This window comes from Leptodactylus fuscus, chromosome 6 (assembly GCF_031893055.1).
Source record: "Leptodactylus fuscus isolate aLepFus1 chromosome 6, aLepFus1.hap2, whole genome shotgun sequence".
In the NCBI taxonomy this organism is placed as follows: Eukaryota; Metazoa; Chordata; class Amphibia; order Anura; family Leptodactylidae; genus Leptodactylus; species Leptodactylus fuscus.
Window position 1 is genome coordinate 182,092,082 of NC_134270.1, and position 22,793 is coordinate 182,114,874.

At 47.6% G+C, this 22,793-nt stretch overlaps 1 protein-coding gene across 1 annotated transcript; it reads left to right on the plus strand.

Annotated features, from left to right (window-relative positions):
- The first annotated feature begins 1,176 nt into the window (after window positions 1-1,176).
- LOC142210221 (ly6/PLAUR domain-containing protein 3-like) lies at window positions 1,177-22,793 on the plus strand. The gene is made up of 5 exons (XM_075279246.1): window positions 1,177-1,243; window positions 3,524-3,670; window positions 3,877-4,047; window positions 19,583-19,729; window positions 22,343-22,793. The coding sequence occupies exons 1-5, from the start codon at window positions 1,177-1,179 to the stop codon at window positions 22,759-22,761; spliced, it is 951 nt and encodes a 316-aa protein (XP_075135347.1). The 3' UTR covers window positions 22,762-22,793.

Genomic DNA, 22,793 nt, shown 5'->3' on the forward strand with positions numbered 1-22,793 from the left:
ATGGTCAGGAAACCAAGTTGTAACCATAAACAGCAAGAACAATTCAGTCTAAAACTGGAAGCAAATTCTTGCTCAGGTCAGCGTCGCACCTCCCATGAGGCGACCTGAAGCGACCGCTTCAGACGGCGCTATGCCAGGGCCCCGGGGAAGGCGGCATTTTTGCTTACCTAAGCCAATCCAGGACAGGCTGTCCCGGACTGGCTTAGCGTCACCGTCACCGAACGGTGGATTGGGGAGGCCGCTGGAGCAGCGCTGCTCCAGCGGCCTCCCCTCATGCTCAGGCAGAGAGCAGGTCCTCTCCCTGCCTGCTCTCTGCCTGCTAATGCCGCTCTGCCACGCCCCCTTTGCTCCGCCCTGCCCCCCTCCTCCCAGGGGGGGGGGGGCGGCTTTTTGTCGTCCGCCTCGGGCGGCGAAACAGGTAGGTTCACCCCTGGCTCAGGTGTAAAAATCATTTGTGGTAGACCAGATGTCCTCAATGTCTCCCAATCTCATCGGCATGCTGGAGTGTCAGCTGATCCCATCAAAACTGGGGGCCCAACAATATGACTTTGAGATGAGGAAAGGACAACTCAAAATTAGCTAAGGTGGAACCACTGAAGTTTACCCAATGGAGGACTTTGACCACTTGCAAAATGTAATGTTCTCAGGCATCCAACTGGATGGGATAGTAAAGCCACCAGGTAGACTATCGCTGTTCTTGGACCTCCTGGGCGGATGGTCATGCAGACTTTGGGTGAAGTCATTCTTACCTGGCACCATAGACCTTGACGATATTGGCTGAAGATCTGACCACTTTTGAGGTCTTTAGAGGTCTAGATGATAATAAAACACAAGGTTTGTCACTGTGTCACAATGATGCGGCCACCAACATCATGCGAAGCTTATAAAACTGGATTTACAGCCGATGCCACTTGGCAGGATTAGGAGCGGTGACTGTGCGTGTAATTGGAATGACTAAAATAGTGAAAGATGCTCCGGGGAAAGTTTGGCTTCTGTGTTATTCAGGTTATAGAGCTGATGATTACGTCTGGATGGGAGGATCCCCACCTATGACTTATGGAATGGATCCAAACAAGGCTGATAAACAAGGAGAAACAATAGAAAGACAGATGATACGTTAGAGCTAGCAGGTTGGAACCAGAATCAGATTCTCAGGGAGGAACAGGATCACTGAAGATGGAGAAGATATTTGGCCCGACTCTGCTGATCATCCTTTCCTTGGTCTCCACGTTCGGTCAGGAAGGTAAGAAGTCTTTGGATGATATTGGAAATTTCTATATGTCCACAGTATTTATGTGCTTAGGTGGGAACCAAGTCAGTGTGATCTTCTGATATGTCATAGATACATTGAAGAAGATCGCATTGACCTTGGATCCCAATGTAGAAATTACAAATCCTACGGGCTCCGTCATGCATAGGAAACTTGTGCTGACCTCATAGTCCAAATATATGCAAAGAAAGTGACCACAGACGTGTCATTGGAGAAGCAGAAGTTAGATTATGGTCTTCAGAAGATCGAGCAGAATGCTGAGAAACATGTCTGAGTTACAATTTGAACAATTTTCACTTTGGCATGATATAGTTATTGGAAATTTCCAAGGAAAGTTGGAATTAGGATCCAAGTAAACTACAAGAGACGAGATAGATGATACGTTAGAGCTGACTGGGTGAACTGGAATAACTTTCTCAAGGAGGAGAAGAATCGGTGAAGGCGGAGAGAGGATATCTTCTCCGTCATGGACATAGTCTACAGTGTAGTCTTACCTACAACTTACAGAAAGTTTGAAGCAAGTCCAATGTCAAGATTGCCATAATGCACTGACTATCTGTAAGAACTCCGCTTGCTTGTGTAGTGGGTTGTCACTAATATACAGTATACATCATTATTGCCTGTGCACCCCTATTTATAGCCCATACTGCCCTACTGATGGTCTCCTGCAAGGCCAAGGGGAACTTAAAGGGGATCCCTATTAAGACTGTAGTGTAAATGTATCTCTGCATAGTATAGAGTGAAGGGGGTATCGTCACTCCTTAGGGAGAGACCACCATATAGGTGTGTGAAGACTCATTAAGCCTTTAGCACTCCACTTTGCAAGGGACCATGGGAAGAATATGCAAATCTGTCTTCCATGATGTAATTAGGAAGTCAGGTGCCTCAGTGTTGCAAACCAATAGAGGGCGCTCACTGGAATGTGCAAGCCTGTCTTCCCTGATGTAATTAGGAAGACAGAATCTCAGTGATATGGCCCAATAAAGGCACCTGACTTCCTAATTACATCATGGAAGACAGATTTGCATATTCTTCCCATGGTCCCTTGCAAAGTGGAGTGCTAAAGGCTTAACAAGTCTCCACACAGCTATATGGTGGTCTCTCCCTAAGGAATGACGATATCCCCTTAACCCTGTCTAAGCCTCTCACCTCTACCAGGTTAGTCTTCTCTACATCGGGCTGACGAGATGCAATAACATCGAAACGGCCGTCCTCGGTTGAGAGACTGTACCTGGTAATAATCCCAGCATCATTGCAAAACAAAGGCCTCTTGGAAGGTCGATGTTAAAGGGAGCAAATCTTTATTGGACAATATCACTGAGATTCTGTCTTCCTAATTACATCAGGGAAGACAGGCTTGCACATTCCAGTGAGCGCCCTCTATTAGTTTGCAACACTGAGGCACCTGACGTCCTAATTACATCATGGAAGACAGATTTGCATATTCATCCCATGGTCCCTTGCAAAGTGGAGTGCTAAAGGCTTAACAAGTCTGCACACAGCTATATGGTGGTCTCTCCCTAAGGAGTGATGATATCCCCTTAACCCTGTCTAAGCCTCTCACCTCTACCAGGTTAGTCTTCTCTACATCGGGCTGACGAGATGCAATAACATCGAAACGGCCATCCTTGGTTGAGAGACTATACCTGGTAATAATTCCAGCATCATTGCAAAACAAAGGCCTCTTGGAAGGTCGAGCATGATGCTAAAGGGAGCAGCCTTTATTGGGCTATATCACTGAGATTCTGTCTTCCTAATTACATCAGGGAAGACAGGCTTGCACATTCCAGTGAGCGCCCTCTATTGGTTTGCAACACTGAGGCAGCAGCTGACTTCCTAATTACATCATGGAAGACAGATTTGCATATTCTTCCCATGCATAATATAGAGTGAAACAACAAAGCTGGGGAGATTATATCCCCCAGTCCAAACAATACAAAACATCATACATCTTCATCTAAGGAAATATATAAGAGAGTCTCGAAATTCAACGACACAAAAATGACTTTTTTTTCATTGCAAAAGTCGTAAAATGTGTATATAGATATAATGTGACAATTGTATTATCATTAAGAAAGAAATGTAAAAAACTTAGTAAATCTCATATAATCCAAAACGGGGACATTGAAAAATAGAGCTCACTCTACAAAAAACAAGCTGATGTAATGACACATGTTCACTATATACATATATACGTGGAAGGTTTGCTCTATTTACCCATTCATTCTCTTCTCTCCTCCTCTTACCCTGTAGATGGCACCACTTACGAATCCGAATCCATTCAGTGTTACTCTTGCACGGACCAAGGTGATGGAGACTGCCTACCCGAAAAAGCCACCAATGTTACCTGCGCCTTGGATCATAATGTTTGCGTAGAGACCATCAGCGCCATAAAGACAAGTACGTAAACCGCCAAACTAAAGACAAAAAGAGTAAAAGCTCTATAAACACAAGACCCCTTCAGAGGCTGCCGGGACCACCTGACTTCTTTACCTTACCGATGTGTCTTGATCTTGGCCCGTTTTGTTACCTCATAGTGCAGACCCCATAACCGGCCCCATGTTCATAGCTTTTATTGGTCTCTAATAGTTTGTCTCATCCCACAGGTCATGAGAATCACGTCGTTCTGAAGAAAGGCTGCGGTTACGGCGACGAGGCGAAATTTGAAAGAACTCTGTCCTTTCATGGGATCACCGTATTTGCTCAGCTGAGACAATGTAACAGCAGCTTGTGCAACAGTAACATGAATCTGAAAGACTATCAACTGGCCACTGATGGTAAATGTTTATACGTCATACTGCGCCCAAAATGTCAATCGGTGCCCAAAATAATGCCGCCATATAGAACTGAATATTATACAGTGCCAACATAATGCTACTCTACATAACGTACCTAATATAGTCAATTAAAACCAATAGTACCGCACAGTGCCTATATACTACCACCACATAGTACCTATATATTACCACCGCGCAGTGCCTATATACTACCACCACATAGTACCTATATATTACCACCGCGCAGTGCCTATATACTACCACCATATAGTACCTATATATTACCACCGCCGCAGTGCCTATATACTACCACCACATAGTACCTATATATTACCACCGCACAGTGTCTATATACTACCACCGCACAGTGCCTATATGCTACCACCGCACAGTGTCTATATACTACCACCGCACAGTGCCTATATGCTACCACCGCACAGTGTCTATATACTACCACCGCACAGTGCCTATATGCTACCACCGCACAGTGCCTATATACTACCACCGCACAGTGCCTATATATTACCACCGCACAGTGCCTATATACTACCACCACATAGTACTTATATATTACCACCGCGCAGTGCCTATATACTACCACCACATAGTACCTATATATTACCACCGCACAGTGCCTATATGCTACCACCGCACAGTGCCTATATACTACCACCACATAGTACCTATATATTACCACCGCACAGTGTCTATATACTACCACCGCACAGTGCCTATATGCTACCACCGCACAGTGCCTATATACTACCACCGCACAGTGCCTATATATTACCACCGCACAGTGCCTATATACTACCACCACATAGTACTTATATATTACTACCGCACAGTGTCTATATACTACCACCGCACAGTGCCTATATACTACCACCACATAGTACTTATATATTACTACCGCACAGTGTCTATATACTACCACCGCACAGTGCCTATATACTACCACCACATAGTACCTATATACTACCACCGCACAGTGCCTATATGCTACCACCGCACAGTGCCTATATACTACCACCACATAGTACCTATATATTACCACCGCACAGTGTCTATATACTACCACCGCACAGTGCCTATATGCTACCACCGCACAGTGCCTATATACTACCACCGCACAGTGCCTATATATTACCACCGCACAGTGCCTATATACTACCACCACATAGTACTTATATATTACTACCGCACAGTGTCTATATACTACCACCGCACAGTGCCTATATACTACCACCACATAGTACCTATATACTACCACCACACAGTGCCTATATACTACCATTGCACAGTGCCTATATACTACCACCACATAGTACCTATATATTACCTCTGCACAGTGCCTATATACTACCATTGCACAGTGCCTATATACTACCACCACATAGTACCTATATATTACCACCGCACAGTGCCTATATACTACCATTGCACAGTGCCTATATACTACCACCACATAGTACCTATATACTACCACCACACAGTGCCTATATACTACCATTGCACAGTGCCTATATACTACCACCACATAGTACCTATATATTACCACCGCACAGTGCCTATATACTACCATTGCACAGTGCCTATATACTACCATTGCACAGTGCCTATATACTACCACCACATAGTACCTATATACTACCACCACACAGTGCCTATATACTACCATTGCACAGTGCCTATATACTACCACCACATAGTACCTATATATTACCTCTGCACAGTGCCTATATACTACCACCGCACAGTGCCTATATACTACCACCACATAGTACCTATATACTACCACCACATAGTACCTATATACTACCACCGCACAGTGCCTATATACTACCATTGCACAGTAGCTATATACTACCACCACATAGTACCTATATACTACCACCACACAGTGCCTATATACTACCATTGCACAGTGCCTATATACTACCACCACATAGTACCTATATATTACCACCGCACAGTGCCTATATACTACCACCGCACAGTGCCTATATACTACCACCACATAGTACCTATATACTACCACCACATAGTACCTATATACTACCACCGCACAGTGCCTATATACTACCACCACATAGTACCTATATACTACCACCACATAGTACCTATATATTACCACCGCACAGTGCCTATATACTACCACCACATAGTACTTATATATTACTACCGCACAGTATCTATATACTACCACCGCACAGTGCCTATATACTACCACCGCACAGTGCCTATATACTACCACCACATAGTACCTATATATTACCACCGCACAGTGCCTATATACTACCACTGCACAGTGCCTATATACTACCACCACATAGTACCTATATATTACCTCTGCACAGTGCCTATATACTACCACCACATAGTACCTATATACTACCATTGCACAGTAGCTATATACTACCACCACATAGTACCTATATATTACCTCTGCACAGTGCCTATATACTACCACCGCACAGTGCCTATATACTACCACCACATAGTACCTATATACTACCACCACATAGTACCTATATACTACCACCGCACAGTGCCTATATACTACCATTGCACAGTAGCTATATACTACCACCACATAGTACCTATATACTACCACCACACAGTGCCTATATACTACCACCGCACAGTGCCTATATACTACCACCGCACAGTGCCTATATACTACCACCACATAGTACCTATATATTACCACCGCACAGTGCCTATATACTACCACTGCACAGTGCCTATATACTACCACCACATAGTACCTATATATTACCTCTGCACAGTGCCTATATACTACCACCACATAGTACCTATATATTACCACCGCACAGTGCCTATATACTACCATTGCACAGTGCCTATATACTACCACCACATAGTACCTATATATTACCACCGCACAGTGCCTATATACTACCACTGCACAGTGCCTATATACTACCACCACATAGTACCTATATACTACCACCACACAGTGCCTATATACTACCTCTGCACAGTGCCTATATACTACCACCACATAGTACCTATATATTACCACCGCACAGTGCCTATATACTACCATTGCACAGTGCCTATATACTACCACCACATAGTACCTATATACTACCACCACACAGTGCCTATATACTACCACCACATAGTACCTATATACTACCACCACATAGTACCTATATACTACCACCGCACAGTGCCTATATACTACCACCACATAGTACCTATATATTACCACCACATAGTACCTATATACTATCACCACATAGTACCTATATATTACCACCACACAGTGCCTATATACTACCACCACATAGTACCTATATATTACCTCTGCACAGTGCCTATATACTACCACCACATAGTACCTATATACTACCACCACATAGTACCTATATACTACCACCGCACAGTGCCTATATACTACCACCACATAGTACCTATATACTACCACCACACAGTGCCTATATACTACCACCACATAGTACCTATATATTACCACCACACAGTGCCTATATACTACCACCGCACAGTGCCTATATACTACCACTGCACAGTGCCTATATACTACCACCACATAGTACCTATATATTACCTCTGCACAGTGCCTATATACTACCACCACATAGTACCTATATATTACCACCGCACAGTGCCTATATACTACCACTGCACAGTGCCTATATACTACCACCACATAGTACCTATATATTACCACCGCACAGTGCCTATATACTACCATTGCACAGTGCCTATATACTACCACCACATAGTACCTATATATTACCACCGCACAGTGCCTATATACTACCACTGCACAGTGCCTATATACTACCACCACATAGTACCTATATACTACCACCACACAGTGCCTATATACTACCTCTGCACAGTGCCTATATACTACCACCACATAGTACCTATATATTACCACCGCACAGTGCCTATATACTACCATTGCACAGTGCCTATATATACCACCACATAGTACCTATATACTACCACCACACAGTGCCTATATACTACCACCACATAGTACCTATATACTACCACCACATAGTACCTATATACTACCACCGCACAGTGCCTATATACTACCACCACATAGTACCTATATATTACCACCACATAGTACCTATATACTATCACCACATAGTACCTATATATTACCACCACACAGTGCCTATATACTACCACCACATAGTACCTATATATTACCTCTGCACAGTGCCTATATACTACCACCACATAGTACCTATATACTACCACCACATAGTACCTATATACTACCACCGCACAGTGCCTATATACTACCACCACATAGTACCTATATACTACCACCACACAGTGCCTATATACTACCACCACATAGTACCTATATATTACCACCACACAGTGCCTATATACTACCACCGCACAGTGCCTATATACTACCACCACATAGTACCTATATATTACCACCGCACAGTGCCTATATACTACCACCGCACAGTGCCTATATATTACCACCGCGCAGTGCCTAAATAATATACTATAGTAATATAGGTAGCCATAAATTTATACTGCCATCACCCAGAGGACACCTGTAATGGGTATCTGGATTTTTAAGCCTGGGGGGGTCATATGTTTTAAAGCCACACTCAAGAATCATACAGAAATCACTAGTCAGCTGGAATGACTCAGATTTGGGGCAGCCAGCTTGGTGGTTATAACAGTCTTACAAGAAGCATCAGGCTTAACGTTTACAAGGAACTTAAAGGAGGGAAATACTGTGGTGGTTACAGACAGACTCTCAGGAAGAACATAGTCTTGGTGTTTAAAAGTCTTTACAGAGACACAGTTATTGCCCGTCCCTATCTCTATAGAGGCACAGTTATTGCCCGTCCCTATCTCTATAGAGGCACAGTTATTGCCCGTCCCTATCTCTATAGAGACACAGTTATTGCCCGTCCCTCTCTCTATAGAGACACAGTTATTGCCCGTCCCTATCTCTATAGAGACACAGTTATTGCCCGTCCCTATCTCTATAGAGGCACAGTTATTGCCCGTCCCCATCTCTATAGAGACACAGTTATTGCCCATCCCTATCTCTATAGAGGCACAGTTATTGCCCGTCCCCATCTCTATAGAGACACAGTTATTGCCCGTCCCTATCTCTATAGAGGCACAGTTATTGCCCGTCCCCATCTCTATAGAGACACAGTTATTGCCCGTCCCTATCTCTATAGAGACACAGTTATTGCCCGTCCCTATCTCTATAGAGACACAGTTATTGCCCGTCCCTATCTCTATAGAGACACAGTTATTGCCCGTCCCTCTCTCTATAGAGACACAGTTATTGCCCGTCCCTATCTCTATAGAGACATAGTTATTGCCATCCCTCTCTCTATAGAGACACAAATCAAGTCAAATCAAATCAAAAAGCTTTATTGGCACGTCCGAATAGGTATTTGGCATTGCCAAAGCTAGTAAAGTGGGCGTGGGGGGGGGGGGCGTTGGGTTGGGTGGGTGGTGGGTATGGGGGGTGGTTTGGGTTATAACAGTCCATGGAGTCTCATCTTCCTCTTCGTTGGTGACCGCTATATGGGGGGTTGGGGGTGGGGTGGGGTGGGTGTTTTGGGATAAATATAACAGTCCGTGGAGTCTCATCTTCCTCTTGTTCGGTGACAGCTGGACACGTATTGGGCAGCGATCTCCACAGTGGCCTCTTCTTCTCCCAGTAGGATGTAGAGTTTCCTCTTCTCCCAGTCTGGGATGTGGGCAGAGAGTCTTTGGTAGTAGACGGCCCTCACAGCTGAGTATTTGGTGCAGTGTAGCAGGAAGTGGGTCTGGTCTTCTAGGGCCCCCTGGTCACAGTGCTGGCACAGTCTCTTCTCCCGTGGCTTGTACGTCTGCCTGTATCGCCCCGTCTCTATCTCTAGGTTGTGGGCGCTCAGTCTGTACCGGCTCAGGGTCTGTCTGTGCTTGGGGTGGCGTATTCTCTCCAGGTAGGTGGCCATGGTGTAGTCCCTTTGTAGGGATTGGTACACATTGGTGAGTTTCTTGGAGTTATTTATTTCGTTTCTCCATTCTTCAATGTACCGCTCTCTGTTTGCCTCTGTGGTCGCCTTTATTTCGGCCTTGGTTATCATCTGTTGGTGTTTTTGGTTTGGTGGTTGGCTGTTGTTTGGTTGGTGAGTGTCTGGTTTGCTCGGGTGGCTTAGCCATGCTTGGTGGTGGTAGGAGTCGCTCCCCTGGATGTGTGCCTGGAAAGCTAGCGCCCTCTTCTGTATGGTGAGCCATAGGGGGAGTCTGCCTAGCTCTGCCCTGCAGGCCATGTTGGTGGTGTTGCGATGGACATGGAGCAGGTATTTGCAGAACTCCAGGTGGAAGTTCTCTGTTGGGCTGGAATCCCACCTTGACTGGTCTGGGTAGGTGGCTGGGCCCCAAACCTCACTGCCATAGAGAAGGATCGGGGAGATGACTGCGTCAAATATCTTCAGCCAGACCCTCACCGGTGGTTTGAGGTGGTACAGTTGTCTTCTGATGGCGTAGAAGGTTCTGCAGGCTTTTGCTTTCAGGGTTTCTATTGCTGCTTTGAAGCTTCCTGATTGGCTGAGCTCCAGCCCCAGGTAGGTGTAGCTGTTGGTTTTCTCCAGTGTGGAGCCGTTCAGTGTGAATTGTGGGGTGGTGGAGGCTTTATTGTGGCCCTTCTTCTGAAATACCATGACTTTGGTCTTCTTCTGGTTGATGGGTAGGGCCCATGTGGTGCTGAATTTTTCCAGCACTGACAGGCTTTCTTGGAGGTCTTTCTCGGTGGGGGCCAGGAGTAGGAGGTCATCGGCGTATAGCAGGAACTTCACCTCTCGATTGTTCAGGGTGAGGCCTGGGGTTGGTGAGGCCTCCAGGGCTGTAGCCAGTTCATTGATATAGATGTTGAAGAGCGTTGGGCTCATGCTACAGCCTTGTCTGACCCCTCGGGCCTGTTGGAAGTATGCTGTCCTTTTCCCATTCACCTTCACACTGCACTGGTTTCCGGTGTAGGAGCTCTTGATGACGTCGTACGTTCTTCCTCCTATTCCACTCTCTAGGAGTTTTAGGAGTAGGCCTGGGTGCCATACTGAATCAAACGCCTTCTTAAAGTCCACGAAGCAGGCGAATATCTTGCCTCTTCTGGTGTTGTGGACGTGCGTCTTGATGAGGCTGTGCAGGGTGTAGATATGGTCTGTGGTGCGGTGGTTTGGCATGAACCCTGCTTGGCTCTTGCTGAGGACCCCGTGTTGTGTGAGGAAGGTGAGGATTCTGTTATTGATGATGCTGTTGAACAGTTTCCCCAGCGTGCTGCTGACGCAGATCCCTCTGTAGTTGTTGGGGTCATATTGGTCCCCATTCTTGTAGATGGGGGTTATGAGGCCTTTGTTCCAGTCTTCGGGGAAGTGTCCAGCATTGAGCACGAGGGTGAATAGCTTTGCCAGTGCCGTGTGTATTGCTGGAGGGCTGTATTTGATCATCTCTGGTAGGATGCCGTCAGGGCCACTGGCCTTTTTGCCTTTCAGCACGGCAATTCTTTCCTGTATATCTTTTATGGTGATTGTGAGTCCAGAGGGTTCTGGAAGTCTTTGATGACTTTCTCCATGTCCCTCAGTTTGGTGATTATCTGTTGCTGTTCTGGAGTTAGTTCTTCTTCTGGGATGTTTTTGTAGAGACCTCTGAAGTAGTTGAGCAAGATATTGCCATTTTGGATGTGGAGAGAGTTTTTCTTGGGCTTTGTGCCCATGTGGTGCCAGGTCTCCCAGAATGAGCTGTCCTGGAGGGAGTCCTCTAGTTGCTCTATTTTGTGGGAGAGGTATCTCTGTTTCTTCTCTCTGAGGGTGCCCTTGTATTGCTTGCATAGATTGTTGTAGGCTTCCCTTACCTCCTTGTTGTTGGGGTCCCTGTGTTTTTGGTTGGAGGCTGTTCTTAGGGTATGGCGTAGTGCTCTGCAGTCGCTGTCGAACCATTTGTGGGACTGTTTGTTGGTTTGTCTTATTGGTTTGGTTCGTTTCAGGCCTGCTAGTTCTGCTGTGGTCTGTAGGATGTACTTGAGATCCTTCACAGCTCTGGTGACTCCCTGTTGGTCTGGCTGATAGGTGTTTGTATGGAAGTTTGTGAGCAGTGTCTTGATTTCGGGTCGGTTGGTTGCGTTGGTATATTCTATGGCCTGGTGGTTGGCCCATGTGAAATGTCTTGGTAGGTTGTAGAGGCCGGACTGTTGGGGCTCATGTGTGGGTGTTTTGTTCATGGTTCTCATGTATAGTAGGATCTGGTTGTGGTCTGATAGATGGGAGTCAGGTGCGATTGTGAAGTCTTCAATGTCTGACAGGTCTGTGTCTGTAATGGCATAGTCCACCACGCTGTTGCCCACTTGAGAGTTTAGTGTGAAGCGTCCTCTGGGATCGCCTGTGGTACGTCCGTTTATTATGTACAGTCCTAGGCTTCGGCACATGTTCAGTAGAGATGAGCGAACAGTGTTCTATCGAACACATGTTCGATCGGATATCAGGGTGTTCGCCATGTTCGAATCGAATCGAACACCACGTGGTAAAGTGCGCCAAAATTCGATTCCCCTCCCACCTTCCCTGGCGCCTTTTTTGCACCAATAACAGCGCAGGGGAGGTGGGACAGGAACTACGACACTGGGGGCATTGAAAAAAATTGGAAAAAGTCATTGGCTGCCGAAATCAGGTGACCTCCATTTTAGACGAATAGTGGATTTCAAATCCGGGTCATATGAGAATGTGAACTTTGTGACTATGAGACAGGGATAGCTGTACAGGCAGGGATAGCTAGGGATAACCTTTATTTAGGGGGGAATGTTATTAAAAATAACTTTTTGGAGCTCTATCGGGTGTGTAATTGTGATTTTTGTGAGATAAACTTTTTCCCATAGGGATGCATTGGCCAGCGCTGATTGGCCGAATTCCGTACTCTGGCCAATCAGCGCTGGCCAATGCATTCTATTAGCTTGATGAAGCAGAGTGTGCACAAGGGTTCAAGCGCACCCTCGGCTCTGATGTAGCAGAGCCGAGGCTGCACAAGGGTTCAAGCGCACCCTCGGCTCTGATGTAGGAGAGCCGAGGGTGCACTTGAACCCTTGTGCACCCTCAGCTCTGCTACATCAGAGCCGAGGGTGCGCTTGAACCCTTGTGCACACTCTGCTTCATCAAGCTAATAGAATGCATTGGCCAGCGCTGATTGGCCAATGTATTCTATTAGCCTGATGAAGTAGAGCTGAATGTGTGTGCTAAGCACACACATTCAGCTCTACTTCATCGGGCTAATAGAATGCATTGGCCAGCGCTGATTGGCCAGAGTACGGAACTCGACCAATCAGCGCTGGCTCTGCTGGAGGAGGCGGAGTCTAAGATCGCTCCACACCAGTCTCCATTCAGGTCCGACCTTAGACTCCGCCTCCTCCGGCAGAGCCAGCGCTGATTGGCCGAAGGCTGGCCAATGCATTCCTATGCGAATTCAGAGACTTAGCAGTGCTGAGTCAGTTTTGCTCAACTACACATCTGATGCACACTCGGCACTGCTACATCAGATGTAGCAATCTGATGTAGCAGAGCCGAGGGTGCACTAGAACCCCTGTGCAAACTCAGTTCACACTAATAGAATGCATTGGCCAGCGCTGATTGGCCAATGCATTCTATTAGCCCGATGAAGTAGAGCTGAATGTGTGTGCTAAGCACACTCATTCAGCACTGCTTCATCAAGCCAATACAATGCATTAGCCAGTGCTGATTGGCCAGAGTACGGAATTCGGCCAATCAGCGCTGGCTCTGCTGGAGGAGGCGGAGTCTAAGGTCGGACCTGAATGGAGACTGGTGTGGAGCGATCTTAGACTCCGCCTCCTCCAGCAGAGCCAGCGCTGATTGGTCGAGTTCCGTACTCTGGCCAATCAGCGCTGGCCAATGCATTCTATTAGCCCGATGAAGTAGAGCTGAATGTGTGTGCTTAGCACACACATTCAGCTCTACTTCATCAGGCTAATAGAATACATTGGCCAATCAGCGCTGGCCAATGCATTCTATTAGCTTGATGAAGCAGAGTGTGCACAAGGGTTCAAGCGCACCCTCGGCTCTGATGTAGCAGAGCTGAGGGTGCACAAGGGTTCAAGTGCACCCTCGGCTCTCCTACATCAGAGCCGAGGGTGCGCTTGAACCCTTGTGCAGCCTCGGCTCTGCTACATCAGAGCCGAGGGTGCGCTTGAACCCTTGTGCACACTCTGCTTCATCAAGCTAATAGAATGCATTGGCCAGCACTGATTGGCCAGAGTACGGAATTCGGCCAATCAGCGCTGGCCAATGCATTCTATTAGCCCGATGAAGTAGAGCTGAATGTGTGTGCTAAGCACACACATTCAGCACTGCTTCATCACGCCAATACAATGCATTAGCCAGTGCTGATTGGCCAGAGTACGGAATTCGGCCAATCAGCGCTGGCTCTGCTGGAGGAGGCGGAGTCTAAGGTCGGACCTGAATGGAGACTGGTGTGGAGCGATCTTAGACTCCGCCTCCTCCAGCAGAGCCAGCGCTGATTGGCCGAATTCCGTACTCTGGCCAATCAGCACTGGCTAATGCATTGTATTGGCTTGATGAAGCAGTGCTGAATGTGTGTGCTTAGCACACACATTCAGCTCTACTTCATCGGGCTAATAGAATGCATTGGCCAATCAGCGCTGGCCAATGCATTCTATTAGCGTGAACTGAGTTTGCACAGGGGTTCTAGTGCACCCTCGGCTCTGCTACATCAGATTGCTACATCTGATGTAGCAGTGCCGAGTGTGCATCAGATGTGTAGTTGAGCAAAACTGACTCAGCACTGCTAAGTCTGCATTCGCATAGGAATGCATTGGCCAGCCTTCGGCCAATCAGCGCTGGCTCTGCCGGAGGAGGCGGAGTCTAAGGTCGGACCTGAATGGAGACTGGTGTGGAGCTATCTTAGACTCCGCCTCCTCCAGCAGAGCCAGCGCTGATTGGTCGAGTTCCGTACTCTGGCCAATCAGCACTGGCCAATGCATTTCTATGGGGAAAAGTTAGCTTGCGAAAATCGCAAACTGACAGGGATTTCCATGAAATAAAGTGACTTTTATGCCCCCAGACATGCTTCCCCTGCTGTCCCAGTGTCATTCCAGGGTGTTGGTATCATTTCCTGGGGTGTCATAGTGGACTTGGTGACCCTCCAGACACGAATTTGGGTGTCACGGAGCAAAGGTATACGTCTTCCTCCGGAAGGTCTTTTGAATCAACACGGACGCAAGAGGTCGGGAGACAACAGCAATTTATTGTAATCCACAAAGTTAGTAGCCGGCGGCGGTCACATCAACCGTAATAACAATAAGTCCACAGAAGTCACAATCCAATGATAACTTTGGTTCCTTGGTCCTGTAACTAAATCCTGGCTCTCTACAGAGCTGTGCACAGGCCGGCTAACACATACTAACTCCAAGCTACAACTATATACTAAGACTGTTACTTCCTCTATCTGTGGGTGGGGAGGGCTGAGTCACAGATCCTTCCCCCCTCACCTATACCAAGGAGAGCAGACTCCCTGTCTCCTGTGGACAATGCACCGTCCAACATCTTCTTGGAGACACTGATCAGATTATCTCCACCCATTGTCCTCACTGGTCCTCACTAGTTAGAGGTATTTGCATACAATGTGCTAACACACTAGACCCCAATCAGCCAACTACACATTGATGTATACAACAGGTTAGAGAATACATTCCACATGAAATATATATTACACATTGCCTATAGTATAGACTCTAACCATCCCGTGACAACCCCTCCCCCTCTCAAAACATGTGCATGACACAATTGGCCTACACAGGTAAATTGGGGAATGCACATCAGTCTCTATAGGTCATATGTCCTCCTGCCGGGATAACCCATCTGCGTTCTGGTGTTGGTTCCCTCGGCGGTACTGAATGGTAAAGTTGTAGGGTTGAAGGGCTGGCATCTGGCAGAAAATCCGGTGGATCCATGTTGGCGTCTCTCTGAGCTTGGCTTCGGGTCACTGCTCCCACAAAGTGGCACTGTAGATTTCCAACATCGTTGCCTAACAGAACATCGGCCGGCAGCCCGCTCATCACACCAATTGTGCATCGTTTTGGTCCATAACCATAGTCGAGTTCCACGGTAGCTTTAGGAATACGTTTCCGAGTACCTCCTGCCAACTCGATAGAAAGGCCAGGGCCCTCCTCTAGGGCCTCGGGTCGAACCACTCGGGGGTCCGCTACCGTTAGGAAAGCTCCCGAGTCCCGGAATCCAACAACTGTTCGGCCATCCAGTAGGACCTCCTGCAAGTGCTTCCGCTGAAGGTTTGCGGGATGTGTGGCGGAAGGCTGAATCCCATAGACCCCTGGAGGTGGAACAGATGGGTCATTCATGGAGTCACCTGGAAATGGGGCCAAACTTTCTGTCCTAGGGGTGGTTCCCAGGTAGTGAATAGGCCGGGATGCCACGGTGGCCCGTGCCCCCATGTTAACAGGGCAACTAGCTTGCAAATGTCCAGGCCGCCCGCACCCAAAACATCTGCGCTCTAGCATTCTTCCAGTAGGTCGTTGTCTAGGGACAGGGTTGTTCATAGCTGGAGGCCGATGGGCTGGGGCAGGGGTAGAGGGGGAATTGTAATCCTGAGGCCGGGCACGAAAGGTGGGTGGCTGGCTGAAGGGTGTCTGGCGGACTGTGGTAGTTTTCCGCTCCTCTGCAAACAACCTCTTCCACTGCGGCTTGATGGTCAGGCCCTCATCTGCAAGGGAAGCAGCTTGCTCAACTGTGGCTGGGTTCCGTTCCAGCACCCACTCACGGATCTCAGCGGGGCACTGGGAAAAGAACTGTTCCTTAAGTATGACTTGGAGGACCTTATCGACTGTGACAGCCTCCTCTCCTTCTAGCCAGCGCTTGCATGCTTGCTTCAACTTGTGGGCGAACATGTGGAAGGAGCTTCCCCCATTGTAAGACAAAGAGCGGAACTGAACTCGGTAGGTCTCTGGAGTGACTGCATAATACTTCTGCACCGCTCTTTTAATGGCCTCATAGTCCCGCTGATCACTAGGGTCCATGGCTCTGAGAGCTTCCGCAGCCCCATCTCGTAGGTGCCCCACCAGATACCGGACCCAATCCTTCTCTGGGACTTCCATCAGGTGGCACTGGTGTTCGAAGTCCTGAAAATATCCATCAACATCCCCAGCCGCTTCATCAAAGGTCTTGAAGTGTTTATGGGAGACATATGGTGGTTCTCTCACTGTTGGGCTGGGGGTCGACGTTTGATTATAATTCCTCATAGTTATCTCAGCCATTCGCATTTCATGCGCCATTCTTTCCTTTTCATGCGCCATTCTCTGTTCCTCCTTCTCCGTTTCCTGAGCCCTCTGTAATGCTCTACTCCTTTGCTCTGCAGTTGCTCCTAGCCCCAGCACTGCCAACTCCTCCTCATACAAAACAACCCATCTGCTCTTTTGGGTCTGTACCTGCCACTCCTGTATCTCTACTGTCTCCTGGGGGCAGCCCTCCTCATGGTCGCTTTGCAGGGTCATCTCCTCCAGTGCCTCGATCAGTTGCTCTTTCGTTCTTCCCTGGTAACTCAGGTTTAGTTCCCGGGCCCTTACTTGTAGACTTGCCATAGTCCAGTTCCTGTATTCTGAGGTTGTGGCTCCATTAATCGCTGAGCTGCTGTAGTCCATCTCGCTGTCCGCTGTTGATCCCACCGCTGCCAACCAGTTGTCACGGAGCAAAGGTATACGTCTTCCTCCGGATGGTCTTTTGAATCAACACGGACGCAAGAGGTCGGGAGACAACAGCAATTTATTCTAATCCACAAAGTTAGTAGCCGGCGGCGGTCACATCAACCGTAACAACAATAAGTCCACAGAAGTCACAATCCAATGATAGCTTTGGCTCCTTGGTCCTGTAACTAAGTCCTGGCTCTCTACAGAGCTGTGCACAGGCCGGCTAACACATACTAACTGCTAGCTATATCTATATACTAAACTGTTACTTCCTATACCTGGGGGTGGGAAGGGCTGAGTCACAGATCCTTCCCCCCTCACCTATGCCAAGGAGAGCTTACTCCCTGTCTCCTGTGGACAATGCACCGTCCAACATCTTCTTGGAGACACTGATCAGATTATCTCCACCCATTGTCCTCACTGGTCCTCACTAGTTAGAGGTATTTGCATACAATGTGCTAACACACTAGACCCCAATCAGCCAACTACACATTGATGTATACAACAGGTTAGAGAATACATTCCACATGAAATATATATTACACATTGCCTATAGTATAGACTCTAACCATCCCGTGACATTGGGTTTCCCCCTTAACGAGTTTATGTTCCCCATAGACTATAATGGGGTTCGAAACCCATTCGAACACTCGAACAGTGAGCGGCTGTTCGAATCGAATTTCGAACCTCGAACATTTTAGTGTTCGCTCATCTCTAATGTTCAGCAGTTGTCTCCCACTTTTGTTGACAATTCTGTCTTAGCTGTTTCTTCTTGTCTGTGTGGGTTCTGGGTGGTGGATCTCACTACCGTGCGTATGTGGGTTGTCGTCAGGGGGCAGGTAGTCTATCTCTGTGCCTGTCCTTGCATTCAGGTCTCTGCATATTAGTACTCAGTTATTGCCCATCCCTCTCTCTATAGAGACACAGTTATTGCCCATCCCTCTCTCTATAGAGACACAGTTATTGCCCGTCCCTCTCTCTATAGAGACACAGTTATTGCCCATCCCTCTCTCTATAGAGACACAGTTATTGCCCGTCCCTCTCTCTATGCAGGCAAGTGAAACCAGTGGTGGTTCCACTCAATAGAGAGGCGCAATCTTGGCAGTTTCATTCTCTAGAGAGACATAGTTCTTGAGGGTTACGCTCTCTAGAGAGGTATCCTTCTTAGCAGTTACACAGTTTAGCGTGGCACAGTTCTTAGTGGTTCCACTCTCTATAGAGGCACCTGTCCTGGTGATTCCATTCTTTACAGTGACACAGTTATTAATGGTCCCACTTGCTACAAAGACACAATTGTTAGTTGTTCTACTGTCTAGAAAAGCCCAGTTCTTGGTTATTCCACTTTCTGCAGAGATAAAGTTCTTGGTTGTTCCATTCACTACAGAGACACGGTTCTTACAAGTTCCACTCTCTAGAATAGCACGGTTCTTGATGGTGCCATTTTTGGCATATTTTTGGTGGTTCCATCCCTGTAGAGGCAAAGTCTTAGTACACAAACTCTTTTCCACTTCCACTCTTTTCCACTTCCTTCAGAGGCACAGTTTTGGTGGTTACAGTCTCTAGAGAGGCACACAACTTGAAATATTATGGTCTCATGGATAAACTTTATCTGGTGGTTGCCAGTCGCACACACCTCACTTCTAGCAGACTTATAATGTATCCCTCATATGAGCAACATATTCTAGAGTCTCAGTGACATAGATGTCTATGGAAGGTCTCAGACCTGGGTTATCCATGTGATGAATTATCCTGATATGCCGCATTTGTGTCTTACAGATAATGTTACTCGTACACCCAATGATGAACAATGCTACAGCTGTATTGGGACGCCTGAGAAGAAATGTTCCCCATCGAACGCTCCGGTCATGCAATGTTACGACACCTACAGTCATTGCTTTGATGGGAATGTCACAATATCTATAGGTAAAAATATATCTAAAATATATCTAACACATGCAACTCACAGCACGCAACGTGGCAACCTGAATATTAAACATGTCTATGTCTATGCAGAGGATGTGAAGCTTTGCCCCATTATAGAGATATAATATGAAATGAATGGTTATAAGTTGGATTGTCCATCAATGGTTCCAACACTTCCCAAAAAGGCACAACTTGTGGACATTTCCACATACAGCGTGAGATGCCTTTCAGCTAAATGCTTGGTCAGACCCATCTAGACCCCTCTGTCCTCCTCTACACTCCTCTATTTTTCTCCAGACTCCTCTGCCACCTCCAGACTCCTGTTTCCTCCTCTAGACTCCTCGGTCCTCTCCAGACTTTTCTTTCCTCTTCAGACCCCTCTGTCCTCTCCAGACCCCTCTGTCCTCTCCAGACCCCTCTGTCCTCTTCAGACTCCTCTGTCCTCTCCAGACTCCTGTTTCTGCCTCTAGATTCTGCGATGTCCTCTCCAGACCCCTCTGTACCTCTCCAGACTTTTCTGTCCTCTCCAGACCCCTCTGTCCCCTTCAGACGTTTCTGTCCTCTTTGGACTCCTCTGTCCTCTCCAGACTTTTTTGTTCTCTGACTCCTCTGTCCTCTCCAGACCCCTCTGTCTCTCTCCAGACCCCTCTGTCTCTCTTCAGACTCCTCTGTCCTCTCCAGATGCTTCTGTCCTCTTCAGACTCCTCTGTCCCCTCCAGATGTTTCTGTCCTCTTTAGACTCCTCTGTCGTCTCCAGATGTTTCTGTCCTCTCCAGACCCCTCTGTTCTCTCCAGACTCATCTGTCTCCTCCAGACTCCTCTTTTTCCCTCCAGACCCCTCTGTCTCTCTCCAAACTCCTCTGTTTTCTCCAGAGTTTTCTATCCTATCCAGACTTTTTTGTTCTCTGACTCCTCTGTCCCTCTCCAGACCCATCTGTCTCTCTTCAGACCTCTCTGTCCCTCTCCAGACCCCTCTGTCTCTCTTCAGACTCCTCTGTCCTCTGCAGACTTTTCTGTCTTCTCCAAACTCCTTTGTTCCCCTCCAGACCCCTCTTTTCCCCTCCAGACCTCTCTGTCCTATCCAGATCCCTGTCTCTCTTCAGACTCCTCTGTCCTCTCCAGACTTCTCTGTCTTCTCCAGACTTTTCTGTCCTCTCCAGACCCCTCTGTCCCTCTCCAGACCCCTCTGTCTCTCTTCAGCCCCTCTTTCTCTCTTCAGACGTCTCTGTTCCCTTCAGATGTTTTTGTCCTCTCCAGTCTCCTCTGTCTCTCTTCAGATTCCTCTGTCCCTTCAGACCCCTCTGTCCTCTCCAGACCCCTCTGTCCTCTTCAGACTCCTCTGTCTTCTCTAGACCCCTCTGTCCCCTTCAGACCCCTCTGTCCTCTCCATACCCCTCTGTCCTCTTCAGACCCCTCTATCCTCTCCAGCCCCTCTGTCCTCTCCAGACCCCTCTGTCCCCTTCAGATGTTTCTGTCCTCTTTGGACTCCTCTGTCCTCTCCAGACTTTTTTGTTCTCTGAGTTCTCTGTCCTCTCCAGACCCCTCTGACTCTCTTCAGACTCCTCTGTCCCCTCCAGATGCTTCTGTCCTCTTCAGACTCCTCTGTCTTCTCCAGATGTTTCTGTCCTCTCCAGACCACTCTGTTCTCTCCAGACTCATCTGTCTCCTCCAGACTCTTCTGTCCTCTCCAAACTTCTCTGTTCCCCTCCAGACTCCTCTTTTCCCCTCCAGACCCCTCTGTCTCTCTCCAAACTCCTCTGATTTCTCCAGAGTTTTCTATCCTATCCAGACTTTTTTGTTCTCTGACTCCTCTGTCCCTCTCCAGACCCCTCTGTCTCTTTTCAGACCTCTCTGTCCTTTAAAGACTCCTCTGTCTTCTCCAGACTTTTCTGCCCTCTCCAGATTCCTCTGTCCCTCTCCAGACCCCTCTGTCTCTCTTCAGACCTCTCTGTCCCTCTCCAGACCCCTCTGTCTCTCTTCAGACTCCTCTGTCCTCTTTAGACTCCTCTCTCCTCTCCAGACCCTCTGTCTCTCTTCAGACTCCTCTGTCCTCTGCAGACTTTTCTGTCCTCTCCAAACTCCTTTGTTCCCCTCCAGACTCCTCTTTTCCCTTCCGGACCTCTCTGTCCTATCCAGACCCCCCTGTCTCTCTTCAGACTCCTCTGTCCTCTCTAGACTTCCCTGTCTTCTCCAGACTTTTCTGTCCTATCCAGACCCCTCTGTCCCTCTCCAGACCCCTCTGTCTCTCTTCAGACATCTGTTCCCTTCAGATGTTTTTGTCCTCTCCAGTCTCCTCTGTCTCTCTTCAGATTCCTCTGTCCCTTCAGATTCCTCTGTTCCTTCAGACTCCTTTGTCCTTTCCAGACCCCTCTGTCCTCTCCAGACCCCTCTGTCTCTCTTCAGAGTCCTCTGTCCCCTCCAGACGTTTCTGTCCTCTTCAGACTCCTGTGTCCTCTCCAAACACCTCTGGCAATATCTGCCACAATGTAGAAAAGCCGCTTACTATTGTTTCAGGTCGGGGACATGGATACTCTCATCATTTCCATTCTACAGTGCCATCAAATGTATTATATGTAACTTGTAAAATTCTGGGGCTTTTCTCTTCCTGTCTAGATAATGACACGACCCACATACCCATCAAGAGCTGCACTAACAGATACCGTTGTGCCGTGCAGACCTTGACCTATGGCAGTACCAATTTAGAGATTAAAGGAGCCTGCTGCTCCGGAGGAAATTGCAACCGAGACCTCTCCAATGAAACCCAGCTTGGAGAACTGCCCTTCCTGATATTCCTAGGTGATAACAAAGAAGAACCCTCCACCACTGCTGCGGCCCACCCATGGATAACCACCACAGGTACAGTGCCAACCACAAAGGGCACCAAACTAGGAGAAGGAGAAGAATACGCTGATACAAAAAGCACTCAAGGCTCCCGGTCCAGTAACCAACCTGAAGACAGTCATAGTAATAACAAGGCCCATGGTCTGCTCTACTCACCTTGGCTTATCCTCATCCTCATGACCCTTTTTTGATCGTTTGTCTCCATCTCCTTCTCAAGACTTTG

What these genes read in the sequence shown, in the direction of transcription:
- LOC142210221 (XM_075279246.1), top strand. Translation starts at nt 1,177, where the DNA reads ATGGAGAAGATATTTGGCCCGACTCTGCTGATCATCCTTTCCTTGGTC. An exon ending in CATCAGCGCCATAAAGACAA is followed by an intron (nt 3,671 to 3,876) that starts GTACGTAAACCG and finishes CTCATCCCACAG; the next exon opens with GTCATGAGAATCACGTCGTT. An exon ending in CTATCAACTGGCCACTGATG is followed by an intron (nt 4,048 to 19,582) that starts GTAAATGTTTAT and finishes TGTGTCTTACAG; the next exon opens with ATAATGTTACTCGTACACCC.